General features: G+C 37.6%; 3 protein-coding genes across 3 annotated transcripts; 2 read left to right on the forward strand and 1 right to left on the reverse strand.

Moving 5' to 3' along the window:
* The first annotated feature begins 330 nt into the window (after window positions 1-330).
* On the forward strand, window positions 331-2429 carry LOC109187706 (glucan endo-1,3-beta-glucosidase 13-like). The gene is made up of 3 exons (XM_019337979.1): window positions 331-491; window positions 580-1872; window positions 2225-2429. Exons 1-3 carry the CDS (start codon window positions 431-433, stop codon window positions 2251-2253), a joined length of 1383 nt encoding a protein of 460 aa, XP_019193524.1. The 5' UTR covers window positions 331-430; the 3' UTR covers window positions 2254-2429.
* Window positions 2430-5487: 3058 nt separating this feature from the next.
* On the forward strand, window positions 5488-7789 carry LOC109187572 (clathrin coat assembly protein AP180). The gene is made up of 2 exons (XM_019337800.1): window positions 5488-6994; window positions 7025-7789. The coding sequence occupies exons 1-2, from the start codon at window positions 5663-5665 to the stop codon at window positions 7586-7588; spliced, it is 1896 nt and encodes a 631-aa protein (XP_019193345.1). The 5' UTR covers window positions 5488-5662; the 3' UTR covers window positions 7589-7789.
* A 512-nt stretch (window positions 7790-8301) lies between these two features.
* LOC109187415 lies at window positions 8302-9510 on the reverse strand. Its single transcript, XM_019337601.1, has 3 exons — window positions 9232-9510; window positions 8553-8636; window positions 8302-8457 (listed from the first exon to the last, which is right to left on the reverse strand). The coding sequence occupies exons 1-3, from the start codon at window positions 9508-9510 to the stop codon at window positions 8302-8304; spliced, it is 519 nt and encodes a 172-aa protein (XP_019193146.1).
* Between the last annotated feature and the right edge of the window lie 4426 nt (window positions 9511-13936).

The raw sequence follows: 13936 nt of genomic DNA on the forward strand, positions 1-13936 counted from the left end.
TTTTATATTTATATTTATATTTTTTTGGTGGAATAAATACAATCCGGCCCAATGGGCCCAGAATCAAGAAGCCCATTAATGAGAATACAAGCCCAATTCTACTATTCTAACGGAACATGAAACAATGCGAATCTGGAAAAAGCAATTTATTCTAATGACAATAATTAGCAACGGGAAAATACAACGTTACATTTTGTTTTTATCACAAAACGGTCGAGCTTAGTGGGTCCCTGTTGCTGTCATGTAGTGGGGCCACGTACTGTATTTGGTCATTAGTGGGCCCACTTGCCACCGCTCCAATCGCAAGAACACTCCTTTATATGATCTACAGCTATCATCCACCATCTCCACTGCACTGCAACTCTGCAATCGACTCTGTTTCATCTACCAAAGCAAGAATTTAGCTTAGCTTAGCTTAGTAGAGCAGAGAATGGCGAACTTCGTTTTACTTTATCCTTTTCTCTTACTCCTTTCAATTTTCTCCATTGCAGGTGAGCTCTGATCTTCGTTATTATTACTTGTTTGATTACATTTCAGTCTAATTATGGAGTGATAGTGATGATATTGTGTTTTTTGCAGATGGTGGTTCCGTCGGAGTGAACTACGGACGTATTGCTAACAACCTCCCGTCCGCCGTGAAAGTGGTGGCGCTACTCAAATCTCAGGGGCTTGATCGCGTCAAGGTGTACGACACTGATCCGGCGGTTCTCAAGGCGTTTTCTGGGTCGGGGATAAAGATCACCGTTAACCTCCCAAATGAGCGTCTCTACTACGCCGCAAAGCGGCAGTCGTTTGCGCAGTGGTGGGTGCGGCGTAACGTCGCCGCCTACCACCCGGCTACCCTGATTGAAGCGATTGCGGTGGGAAATGAGGTTTTCGTTGATACTCATAATACCACCCGGTTCCTCGTACCGGCTATGAAGAATATCCACCAAGCTTTATTGAAGCTGAAGCTCGATGGCGCCATCAAGGTTTCGTCCCCCGTAGCGCTCAGCGCGTTGCAGAGCTCGTACCCGTCGTCGGCCGGGGCGTTCCGGTCGGAGCTTGTCGAACCTGTTATTAAGCCCATGCTGGATTTCCTTCGCCAAACCGGGTCGTATTTGATGGTTAACTGTTATCCCTTCTTCGCATACGAGTCGAACGCCGACGTCATCCCGCTCGACTACGCCCTCTTCCGGGAGAACCCCGGCGTGGTGGACGCCGGCAACGGGCTCAAATACTTCAGCCTCTTTGACGCACAAATCGACGCCGTTTTTGCCGCCATGTCCGCGTTAAAGTACGATGACATCAAAATGGTGGTGACTGAAACCGGCTGGCCGTCCAAAGGCGACTCCAAAGAAGTCGGCGCCGGCGTAGAGAACGCCGCCGCGTACAACGGCAACCTGGTGCGCCGAGTGCTCACCGGCGGCGGGACCCCCTTAAGACCTCACGAAGAACTCACCGTATACCTCTTCGCCCTCTTCAACGAGAACAAGAAGATCGGGCCGTCGTCGGAGAGAAACTTCGGACTGTTCTACCCGAACGGGAAAAAAGTCTACGACATACCGTTCACAACGCAAGGGCTAAAGGGGTACCACGACAGGCGGTCTCCGGCCGCCGGCGGCCACATTCTCTCCAAATCGGCTCGGGGAAAGACATGGTGCGTGGCAAACGGGAAAGCCGGGAAAGAAAAACTTCAGGCCGGTCTAGACTTCGCTTGCGGAGAAGGTGGAGTTGATTGCCGTTCGATCCAACCGGGTTCCACGTGTTACAATCCTAACACTCTTGAGGCCCACGCTTCGTTCGCGTTCAACAGTTATTATCAGAAGAAGGGAGGAGGGATCAGCGCATGCAACTTCGGTGGAGCAGCATACATTGTATCCCAGCAACCAAGTACGTATTCTAATTTCTAATCATTTTGGTATCATTAAATTATAGGTCAAAAATGATAAAAATTAAGGTAATTTTAGATATAACTTAAATTGAGTGATTTAAAAATATATAAATAGGCGGGATGTCGGGTGTATGTACGACAGACAGCACGTGATACGTAAGAGGACTGTACGGAAGACTTTAATGTCATCGATCGAAGTCGGACGTTGTCAGCAACGTCATTAGATTTGTCGAAAAGTGGGCAACTGAGTTGTCTTCTTTACAGATCGCACCCACTATTTTGTTTGGATTGTTGTGTATTTTTGTTGTTGACTCGGAAAATTAAAGCTTATTATTTCTACTGTGATTGCAGATTTTGGGAAGTGTGAATTGCCCCACTAGAGATTGATGGTGAAAACACAATACTCAGCTCAGATTCTTCTCCAATGTTTTGGTTTGGGATGCTAAAGTTACGTATGCGTGTGAAATATTGTACGAGAAATTTTGAAATTGATTATTGTAAAAAAACAATTTCTAGTTTTACTATTATCATCATGTATTTATTAGTTGCGAGTGAATGTTTTCATTTACTTTTTTTTTTTTTTTTCCGTTGGGGGTTTGGCCATTTCGCAGGATGCATGTGCATTATTAATCTATAAGTTGTCCAAAATCTTCAAAATTTTTGAGTTTTTATTATTTATTTGTTTATTGACTTAATTAATATTTATCATCAACACAAAAAATTAGCTCGATTCTCTATCTTCATACAAGTATAAAGTATATGCATTATTAACATATAAGAGGCCAAAGTTTTAATAACTTTGATGGCATAAATCCAAATGAGGCCCAACGATGGTGAAGGCCAGAAGATAGGTTAGCAATCCAGTCTATAGTTAATTCGGTCAATTTAATATTGGAGACAACACTTACAAATTAAATGAACGATTCTCAAAATTTGATAAATCCTTAAGTTTGACTGCTCTACACAAATTTTACGTTTTCCATCTTTTTTTTTTTTTTTTGAATGCTACCTTTTCCACCTAAACATTTAGGTACCCACTTATTTTTTCATATTTATTTGGGCTCATGTTCTCATATACAACTAAGAAGCTTCATCTCGTCCTGAAAAAATTTGTTGCGTGGATTGAATATTATTATACCAAAAGATCATGAATTTATTTACTATTAACATCTTTTCGGTCAAATTCATTAAAAAATAAAAATAAGAGGCTTCATCTAATTATTGGTTTTAGGACTTTTAGGAAGTCTACAGAGGGCAATACAACCGGAAGATTGGTGAATTTACCGGAGAATAAAGAAAAATGAAGAATTTGTGTTGCTAGAAAGTAGAATACAAAATAGATAAGAAAATGACACGATGATTTTTACGTGGAAATCGAAAGTAAAATACGGATCTTTTTGAGCGGTGTCAAGTCTAAATTCACTATATATTTTGGTAGGTGCTTTTGTACATGTTGGGTATAGTAGCTATTTTATATAGGTAATGTGGGGGAGGGATGAAACTCTTGTATATCTAGAGTGATATAGAGCCTTCTTGTATGAGGAATTGAAGAGTGATGAAATGAACTCTTCATAAGAGTGGAAGAGTGGTGCAGAAGAGTCCTCTATGGAAGAGTGATATAAGGAAGAGTCCTCTCTTGTCAAGAAGAATAATGTGTGGCCCCTTCCTTGTGCTCTTCCGATCCCTTCTTTTATAGTAGTAAGATTAAAAGTGTCTTTTGGGTGAGTCAATGGGGTAATAAATAGGTAATTAATAGGATTTAATAAGAAAATAATAGGTGATAATGGGGTAGACGTTGGGTGGCTAATGGGTTATTACTAGCAAGTTATAATGGGGTAATTATTAAGTGGTAATGGGTTGATAGAGCATCCTTATCAGTTGAGGATATTTCTCAGTTATTTGTGGGTCCCAGCATCCACCTCATCCTCCACTATCTCATTCAATCACAAAAAATCCTTCTTCACATCAGTTTTGAGTTATTTCTCAGTTTTTTATGGACCCACCATTTAACCCATTATGTTTAAATTATTTCTCTTACCTACTGGGCCCACAAATATACCATATTTTGCAGGAGAAATATTTTTGAAATAACTCCTCACCACATCAGCTATTAACTTTGGATGTAGAGAATTAAAGTAGAAATAACTCTTAAATAACTACTAGTGTGAATGCTCTAAGGGATTTTATTGTGAGTAATTATGTTAGGGGGTTATGGAGAGATTTAGGTGTTTGATCAGATTTAAGAGATCTAATCAGAACTAGGCAATCTAATCGAGTTCTCGTATTAGGTATCCTGTATCCATCACTAATAATAAATCAAAAACAAAAAGAGCCAAATTTGTGAGACACGACATGTTATTCCCAAAGAGATACATGAATCCGAATCGAGCAGTGTGTATATATAGTTAACGACTAGTACGTAGAAGGTAATGGTTGAAAAAGAAAAAGGACGAAGCACTGCACGTGGCTCTGAGATGGCCTCTCACGTGATTTTGCAATTGCTCCCAAATTATTCACACTGCATGCATTGAATGGTCTGCTAACATGAGATGATGAAATTATTAAGATTTTTTGTTGTATAATTATGGTGCTATTGACAACAATTATACAGTGTAATCATAAGTTTTAATTAGTATTACGAGTTCGATTATTATAATACTATCCTAATTGAATTTGTGATATAGAATTTTTAGTGCGATTTAATTCTTTCGCATAAATTATAAACAATTACATGAGAACAGAGTTTTTTCTCATAATATTATCATAATTCACTGAAAAATTAGTAGTATAGAAGAAATCTGGGTTAAATTTGAATCAGTATAATAACGATTGTTGTTTGAATAAAAAAATAATTAAAACATTCATTTTCAAAATTGATCGAATTAACCAACAATTGCATTGGTATATTAGACTAAATAATAATTTCTTAATGTCAAGTATCTTGTGATTTGACGGTTAGCATGTGTGAGTTGTATATTTTGATTAAAAATTCTAGTTAATTTAGTGAAACTCATGTCTGATCTCAATCTAAACTAATTGAAAAATTAAGTTTTTAAAATGCTAAAATAGACTCTCCAACTATGTTTTAACATAATTTTTTTCGAAAGCCAACACCAAAGTAACTGCATTAATTCAAGAAAGCACCAACAAAAGTCAGAGATTTACGAACAAAAACCAGCACGAGAACCAACTACTTCAGCAAAAGCTTGAGCAAGTTGATTTGCTGACAATGTGTTTAGAATAGCACGTCAATCACTAACCATACAACCAACTAACATATGCAAATGGAGACATTTTGTTTATACTTCTCATTATAATACATCTCATGGGGAAGGAGAATGGTTGACGTATAACCAAATTGCATTTTCATTTCATTTGTTTAACCATTCAAACAAAAAAGTCTAACATCACGGTTAGTCGTCGCCACGTTTGGGGTGGTGAGTGACTCAACCAAAATTTACAGATTTTAGAACGCAGAAATTCACAGGAAAAACAAACTTTTCTCCCCCCCTCAAGTTCGCATCTCCACACATTTTATCAATCTTTCAAGAAATTATTATTATATATTTTTCCATCTCCTTTTTGTTCCAATTTTTGGTAATTTTAGCAATCGAATTCCTGACAATGGAGCATTGAATTAGAATTTTTTGGTGTTTTGTTTTCTTTTCTTTTCTTTTCTGGCTTCTTAATTCCAGCAAGAGGCCAAGAAAAGGAGAGGGAAAGAAAATATAATATCAAAATATTGGTTACGAATTTTTTCGTGATCATTAAAAAAAAAAAACTTTAAAGATGGCAAGCAAATTGAAGAAGGCGATTGGGGCAGTGAAAGATCAGACGAGCATTAGATTAGCAAAGGTTTCCGGCAACAATTCCTGGAATCTTGATGTCGCCGTCCTGAAAGCCACCACCCACGACGATGTTCCGGTGGACGAACGCTACGTGTACGAGGTGCTCCACCTGGTGTCGGCCAACAAAGTGTACGCGGCGGCCTGCGCGCGCGCCATCGGCAAGCGGATTGGGCGGACGCGGAACTGGGTGGTGGCGCTCAAGTCATTGATGCTGGTTCTGCGGATCTTTCAGGACGGCGATCCTTATTTTCCCCGAGAGGTTCTGCACGCCATGAAACGCGGAGCTAAGATTCTCAACCTGTCGAGTTTCCGGGACGATTCGCATTGCAGCCCGTGGGATTTCACGTCCTTCGTTAGAACATTCGCGCTGTACCTAGACGAGCGTTTGGACTGCTTTCTCACCGGGAAGTTGCAGCGGAGATACACGTACCGGCCGGAGACGGAGGATTCCGTGGGGCGGAGCAAAAAGGTGAACGTGCCGGTGCGGGAGCTCAAGCCGGCGATGTTGCTCGATAGAATTTCGTACTGGCAGAGATTGCTGGAGAGGGCGATCGCCACCCGGCCGACCGGCGCGGCGAGGACGAACGGATTGGTGCAGAAAGCTCTTTACGCGGTGGTGCTAGAAAGCTTCGATCTGTACAAGGATGTTTCCGACGGGCTGACGCTTATCCTCGATAGCTTCTTCCATTTGCAGTATCAATCTTGCGTGATTGCTTTCCAGACATGCATGAAAGCCGCGAAGCAGTTTGAGGAGCTAAGCGCATTTTACTCTTTGTGTAAAACCATGGGCGTCGGCCGGTCATCGGAGTATCCCAGCGTCCATTCAATCTCGCCGGAGCTCATCGAAACCTTGCAAGAATTCCTCAAGGATCAATCAAGTTTCCCGCCGCCGACTAGTAACCGTTCCGGTTTGCTTCTCTGGGAGCCGTCAACTCCCAGCAGCGCAAGGTCCATAAGGCACGAAAGCAAATTTGAATTATCCTCTACGTCGGAGAGATGGCCGGAAAGAATGTCGACTGAAGAACACCACAGTACACAACGGTGCACCTCCTTAGAGGATCTTTTAATCGCCACGGCGGAGACAAACGCCAAGACTGGCCCTCCAATTTCCATTGATTTGGAGGCGTACTCTGATCAGTTCGAGAAGCAATCGTTTCGGCTGAGCGACTCCGGGTCTACAAGATCCCTGCCGGTATCGGATTCCATGGCGGATCTCTTATTCTTAGATGACTGGAAGCCCGACACAGATCATCAGAGCAGAGAAGATAATAATAATGAACAAAAAGAAAACATTTTTATGAGCGACGATTCTTCCAAAGGATGGGAACTCGTACTGGCCGAAACCATAACATCATCATTATCATCAAAGACCTTCAATGAAGAACAAGAAACCCCCGCTCGCGGCTCAAGCAGCGGTTGGGAGCTCGTGTTATTCGAAACACCGCCGCCACACCGGTCGGAGACATTGTTTGACCAAAACCCACTGTCATTGCAACCTAGTAACAACCTAAATCGTTTGTCTTTGGATGCATTGTACGACCAATATCCACTCCCGGTATCCCACCACTACAATCCTTTTCTCGAAGACGAATTTCCCATAATACCAACCATGGTTTCGCCAACAGCTTTCCCTACCCACATATTTTCTCCTTCTTCTTCTTCAGCTCCGTCGCCGACATTTCTTGCAACTCCCACATTCTCTGCTCAAAATCCCACAGAAACACAGTACGAGAATGACCCTTTTGCAACGTTTTCCGACAACAACCTAGGATTCACCGGACCAAACATGACCCAACAAAACTATCTTCATGAACAACAGCTATGGTTACAACACCAAAACAAGATCATAGCAAAGCATATGGCTTGAACATCATCATCATCAACATCATCATATCTCAGCTCCATGTATCAAAAGTTACAGCGAGTTTATATATCATTGTATGTACATTGCCATCCATTTTCCCTCTTTCCCGATATATCTCTAACAAGCTTTCATCTTATACGGAGAGTTGTGTACATATGTTGTATTATAAACCTCATCAAACAATATTTTTACTGTAATTAAAATTGTGCTCCGATCTCTTGTCAGTTTTTTTTTTTGTGTGTGACCAAAGAAACCAGCAATTAAGGGTATACAGTGGTAAACCTCACATTTATAACCCTATTGAGGTAAAACAGACTAAGTTGTTCATAGCAGCTTGAAAGTCAATAGGTCACTTCAATGACAAGAATTTGAATTTGGAACTTAATGATTACCAAAAGAACAATCTGAACTTGACTAGGTGTATTACTCATTTTAAAAGCATTAAAAGTTGACCAATAAAGCTGCATGAAATTAAAGTTGTAAATTGAAGGAAATAAAGTTTGTGAGAACACAAAGTAGAGTTTTGGTTCTGGGCAACAGCAAATTAAACCAACAGGCCAGCAGGAATGGTCTAAAAAGTAAAATCTCAGATATAAAATTTCCTAGATAGCTAGTATTATTATATTAAGAAGAGAAATATAATTGAAAAATCAATCTAGCTAGCTTCCATAATTATATTAATGTGTGTCGTTTGATATGTAGTGTTGTCTCTGAGATCAGAGCAATGGAGACCTGTGAGGAACACCTTTCCTTGTGCGCTTGCGCCGCGTTTGTGTGGTGCACCCAACTTCTTCATCCGCCGCTACTTCCAATTCTGCATCAACCCTAACCACCTTGTTGTTTGCAATTGCCTTCTTCATATGGCTTTCCACCTTAAAAATCGAAAACTAATTTATGTCTGTCATTAGAAACTTCAATTCATGTGTAAAATATATAGGTGGTGTATGCAATGCAGCATTATATATACCTTGCAAGCAAGACAACAGAAACGATAAAGACGAGGATCATTCAGTCTTCTCCGGCAAAGATCACAAGCTCCACCTTCGTCAACCTGTGACCCGGATCCACAATGCGGCAGCGGGTTTAAAGACACAACCCATTTTTTGTTGCACTTGTACGGCTGTATATATATATGTCCATCATCACACAAAACTCTTTTCTTCAGTCATTATATTCCAACATTTTTGCAGTATAATATAATGAATAATTGAATATACAGCAAAAATAACCAGTTGACTCAAACTACAAATGTTAATAAACAATTATTTTTTTTAGATTACAGGAATAAATTAAAAACACTAACAATGAATATATTAAAGTCATGTTGAATCTCCAAGTTTTAAAAGTCAAAACACACTACAATATTAATGTTTAAAATTCATATTAATTCGACAATTCATACACATAATATTATTTTTTAAATTTAAAAATATAAGAAATAATATAATATATATTTTTTATTTAAAAAGGCTTGACCGTGGGTTGGCGACTTGGCCCATAGCCTTTGTAGGCTATGGACCACTGCAGGCCAAGGCCCATTTGACATACTTTTGTCACCCTAACCCGTTTCACTATGAGACGAGTGCAAGTCAATACGCAAATTTTGACCCTCTTAAATCTTAACATCGCTATATATATAATGTAACCTGAATGTTGGAACAGTCGATATGAACCCCCATCTCAGCAAGGGTAACGACATCTCTGTAAACATGTCTATAAATCTTCAACAACGTATGGCTTTCATGGCTGTCATCCGAGGAGAGGCAGTGTCTGCATGCCGCAACGTCACAGGTTATGCAGTACCAGTTCATTTCATTCTTTTGAACTTCCTCATGAACCAAACACGAGCTGAAGAAAGTCCTTTGCAGGAACAGCTCAACCCATTTTGGCAACTTCATCATCTCATCATCTTCATTTTCAACCATTTTTCCCTTCAATCGTACGTACAGAAATTAATATATGAAACAAATTTTGTACCGTTGTCTGACTAATTTATTATGACAGCATATCCAAGAGTTGGACTTTTTTTTATTTTATTTTATTTTATTTTGTGCCAAGTAGAATAAAGAGGGAAGGGGTCGAGATTCGATAAGAGAAAAGGAAAAATGAGGGAAAAAATTTGACAAAAAGGCAAAAAAAAAAAGAAGTTATATTTAAGTCTGCGATTTTTGGGCGCGGTAGTGAACCAAATTAAACGTGAAAGGTGCACAATAACTTTTTCCCTTTTTTTCCATCCCGTGAGTACTACAAAAATGTGGTATTTGCAAGCCCCCCTTCCCCCCCCCCAAAAAAAAAAAAAAAAAAAAAAAAACTAAACTAAAAGCTCACCCCAGTCCGTCTAAAAATCCCCTCCCGTCCAATTTATTCCTATGAAAAAATTCCCCCAAAAATCCCTTTTCAGGATGCACTAACAACAACGAGAACAATAAATCATGTCAGCTAAATAGAAATTAGTTATATACACTAATTAGACACAACCATTTACAATCTAACTATTTTTTTTTAATACAACAGAACGTGTAAATAACAATTCAAGAAGTTTTTAATGATATAGAAATGTAGCAAAAGAGAGCATGAGACATACCTGTTGAATTGAGAGAGAGAATGAGGTATTCATTTCTGATGTCTTCTACTATACAAGAAAAGAATGAATTGAAAGAAGCTGGCCTGGACTGATTATATTAATGTATAGCATTCAGATTTTGGAAAATTTAACGTTAAAATATTGCATTTGACAGTAAAAACAAATTAAAATCTAGTCAAGATTAATCGTAATGATGATGGGTCCATTTAATTTCTACAAAATCTGGTGACATATATCTAGGTGGCAGATCGATTTTAATTATCTTCATTGATTCTATTGCAAATATTCATTTATTAATTTAATACTATAATTGTAATCAATAGATTATAGAATTTTTTTTCGATGGTATCGAATACAATTTGTATAATATACTTGATTATAACGAATATTATTATTATATAATTGTAGTGATCGGCATTATAGACTTTTCATATATTATATAGTCATTGCGCGCTACGATTGAAGGGAAAAAATTAATGAAAATAAATGAATTGATGGGCATCTTATAAGCACAAATAAAAAATACTAAAATAGTTTAATTCACATTGCAAACTAATTAAATTATGTAAATACGGAATGGAAACTGTTTTTTTTTTAAGTAAAATGGAAACTCAATCATTATGTTTTGCTTTATAACCATTTTGAGAAAAGGTACATACCGCAGCATTAATGCTAGTCTAAAAGAAAAAAATCATTTTATTTTTTTCAATTTAAAATTTAAATCTGCCCTATTTTTAATTTTTAATATTCAATTTGTAACCAAAATAGTCCGAGTGTTTACACAATCACTCTAAGATTGATTTTTAGTGAATATTTTTTCCTATTTGTGTAGGCAGATTTAATTATTTGGACTTTTGACTTTTTTTTCCTATATATCGCATATAGCCCACGCGTAATTAATAATTTAATGAATATTGATGGATATATTAAAAATGGACCAGGAGCAAACTAACCCGGTGGAGCGAAGTAAGATGGGTTCGGTTGGACTCAGGGTATCGGGGTAAGGCCCCGCGCTTGACCCCTAGCCGCCTAGGCCGAATCTCGTGCTCGTCCTAGGCCTCGGCCGCCGGTACCAGGCAGGGGCCTGGCCACGAGGCCAAGCGCGGTCCAAGTTTTTACAACTAACTCCCCCTTTTTTGGGTGATGATTAGAAAGCAATTAGTATAAATAATCATGTAATTATCTTGTTAAGACATCACTTATTCTCTTGTAATATCATTACACAAACATTAATACAATCTCTATCTCCGTGATATACATTTATTGTCTTTATCACTTCTCATTTACCGTATTCATTCGTTCTTTTACTTACTTGGGTATTTGATATGACTCACCCGGGTCAGTTTAATCCATCAAATATATTGATATAATTAAATCGGAAGGTTGTGTTTCAGTAGGTTGAGGAAGTATATGAACAGATATTACAATGTAATAGAGCCAGTAGCATTCAAAAAAAAAAAATCGGAAGGTTGGCATAATTGAAAAATGGATTACTATGTGACTATAAAGTCAACGATACATTCATGATAAGTAGTGTGTGTCATATCTAGCTATTGTATTTATTTATAATAAAAGCAAGTTCTAAAATTCCTTTTGATTAGTTTATTGGTAATTATTCTATGTGGCAGTTTTTCATTGGTTAAATAAATTATATTTTTATTATAATTTTATTATTGGTTTTCATATTGCGAAATTCTTATCTTTTTATGAATTATTATATAAGCTCTATTTATCATCAACCACTGGACAATTTAAAAATAGAATAAAAAGTCTAAGAGAAGTGAGACCATGGACATGCTCTTTTGATAGCTTTTATTTAAGAAAATGCAAATGGAATAGAAATAAGATATAGTAGTTTGAGTATTATGTCTATAAATTCTCAAGGCATTCAAACAAATTTACAAATTCAATTATTGTTTGGCCACAACGTAATTATATCCCCCTCATTCAAGATTTACCCCGGCGCGGCCACCATTTAACAATCCAAGGTCTGTAACATTTCTCTTCCTCTAATTTACAAAGTAATTTTCATTCGCTTAAAAAAGAAATTATATTTTCACCATCCATATTTTTACACAAGAATTAGATTCTTATTAGACAACAAATCTTGGAGATGTACAATGGTAACTCAGCTGAACTCAGAGACTAGACCTTGTTTATTGTGCACAAGGAGTCCCTTATTTTGAGAGGTTGCTCACACACTACCGCGGGTGAGATTCGATCACTGGACATTCTTCCCAAACTTCACCCCTATGACCAACTGAGCTGCCCATACAGGCTAATAAGAACATAATTCATGACCAATGACCTTGTGGTTCAGTGGCATGAAATTGCTCTTTCAAATTGAAGGTCATGGATTCAATCTATCTCCAATGGAGACGATATGCTTTTAGTAGGCTGAGAAAGTAGTTATGAACAGAGAGTCAGAAACATACATTTAAATAATTTTAAGATTTTTATTAAGTGGTGAATTGGATGTTGTAAATTTTAAAAAATAAAATTCACATTTCATCCACTTTTGACGAATGTGGATCAGATCGAAGCAAATTTGGCGAATTCATCCTCACCCTTATGAAGAGGAAGTGACCAGTTTTGAGAGGATTCTATAAATAAGATTTGATATGTTTATAATTTTTTTAAAAAGGAAGTAATAATCAATGTTCTACCTTATTAGAGTTTATTATTGCGTGTGCGTTTCTCAACATGTCTTGTTTAATAAATTACACAAACATATAAAAATTTAAAATAAAAGCATACCATTTTATTTTTAACTATCCATATAGTTGAAAATTATAGAAAACTCCCTACCACTATTAAAGATGTGCAAGAAATAAACTTTACTATTGTGTAATAGTCCGCAAATCACACTAAAAATACTCTGTGCGATGAATTCGATCGGAAACATGTTGACAAGAATCAAACCGAAACCTTCTTATACAAGAATCATGGTTTACTTACTCAATAACATCTTTCGAGCAATTGTATATATATGTTTAATGTTTAATGTTTAAGTAGAAGAGAAGCAGGCAGGTTGCATAATTAATGGTTATAGTTTATAGGTAGACGTAGCTTTAGAAAAGTATAAGCATAACAACTCAATTGGTGGTTATTCATGTTCCATATCAAGTCTCATTAACTTTCTTTTTGAGTTCCTTGGCTCATTTCTTCAGCAGCCATAAATATGCCCACCAAACACCGTCCTCCCCTGATCTACTCCCTCACTCAACTCCAATCATTTAATTTCTTTCTTTTTTTTTTTTTAACTAACTTAATTGTGAATGCAACAATACCAACTCTGAGTATGTGATGTTAACTACATATCTACTAGAGGTGGCCACAGACCGATTCAAGATCGAACCATTGACCTCATGATTGATCTCGGGCTAATATCATCGTCAGTTTTTTTATTGATAGGCTGGGTGTTGGCAATAATAAAAATTGAACTCATGATTTTTAGTACGAGAATGTACCTTTAATCTTTCAGGACACTATCGACATTATATTTCAAAAAAAAAATCAATTGGTTAGTTTTAAATATTATTGAAACTGCCAAAGGCCTTGTGGTCGAGCGACATAACTGTGGCCCCTCAGATGAGAGGTCTCAGGTTTAAGTCTCAATTTGAGGACATTGACTCTTTGTGCTTTCGTAGCCCGACAAAGTGGGACTCGATTCATGTTCTAGCTATCCTTTCATGGGTATAGAGCGTATTCATGGATCTATATAAGAAATTGACTCATTCGCCGGTTCATACAAACAAATGTGCATT

The sequence above is a fragment of the Ipomoea nil genome, unplaced genomic scaffold (genome assembly GCF_001879475.1).
Source record: "Ipomoea nil cultivar Tokyo-kokei standard unplaced genomic scaffold, Asagao_1.1 scaffold1421, whole genome shotgun sequence".
Taxonomy (NCBI): domain Eukaryota; kingdom Viridiplantae; phylum Streptophyta; class Magnoliopsida; order Solanales; family Convolvulaceae; genus Ipomoea; species Ipomoea nil.

Excerpts from the sequence above, each read along its gene's own strand:
- LOC109187706 (XM_019337979.1), top strand. The coding sequence starts at position 431 with ATGGCGAACTTCGTTTTACTTTATCCTTTTCTCTTACTCCTTTCAATT. Across the intron at positions 492-579 it reads TTCAATTTTCTCCATTGCAG|ATGGTGGTTCCGTCGGAGTG; the intron begins GTGAGCTCTGAT and ends TGTTTTTTGCAG. Across the intron at positions 1,873-2,224 it reads CATTGTATCCCAGCAACCAA|ATTTTGGGAAGTGTGAATTG; the intron begins GTACGTATTCTA and ends CTGTGATTGCAG.
- LOC109187572 (XM_019337800.1), top strand. The coding sequence starts at position 5,663 with ATGGCAAGCAAATTGAAGAAGGCGATTGGGGCAGTGAAAGATCAGACG. Across the intron at positions 6,995-7,024 it reads AGAGCAGAGAAGATAATAAT|GACGATTCTTCCAAAGGATG; the intron begins AATGAACAAAAA and ends ATTTTTATGAGC.
- LOC109187415 (XM_019337601.1), bottom strand. The coding sequence starts at position 9,510 with ATGGTTGAAAATGAAGATGATGAGATGATGAAGTTGCCAAAATGGGTT. Across the intron at positions 8,637-9,231 it reads TCGACTGTTCCAACATTCAG|GTTGACGAAGGTGGAGCTTG; the intron begins GTTACATTATAT and ends TCCGGGTCACAG. Across the intron at positions 8,458-8,552 it reads TCTGTTGTCTTGCTTGCAAG|GTGGAAAGCCATATGAAGAA; the intron begins GTATATATAATG and ends TCGATTTTTAAG.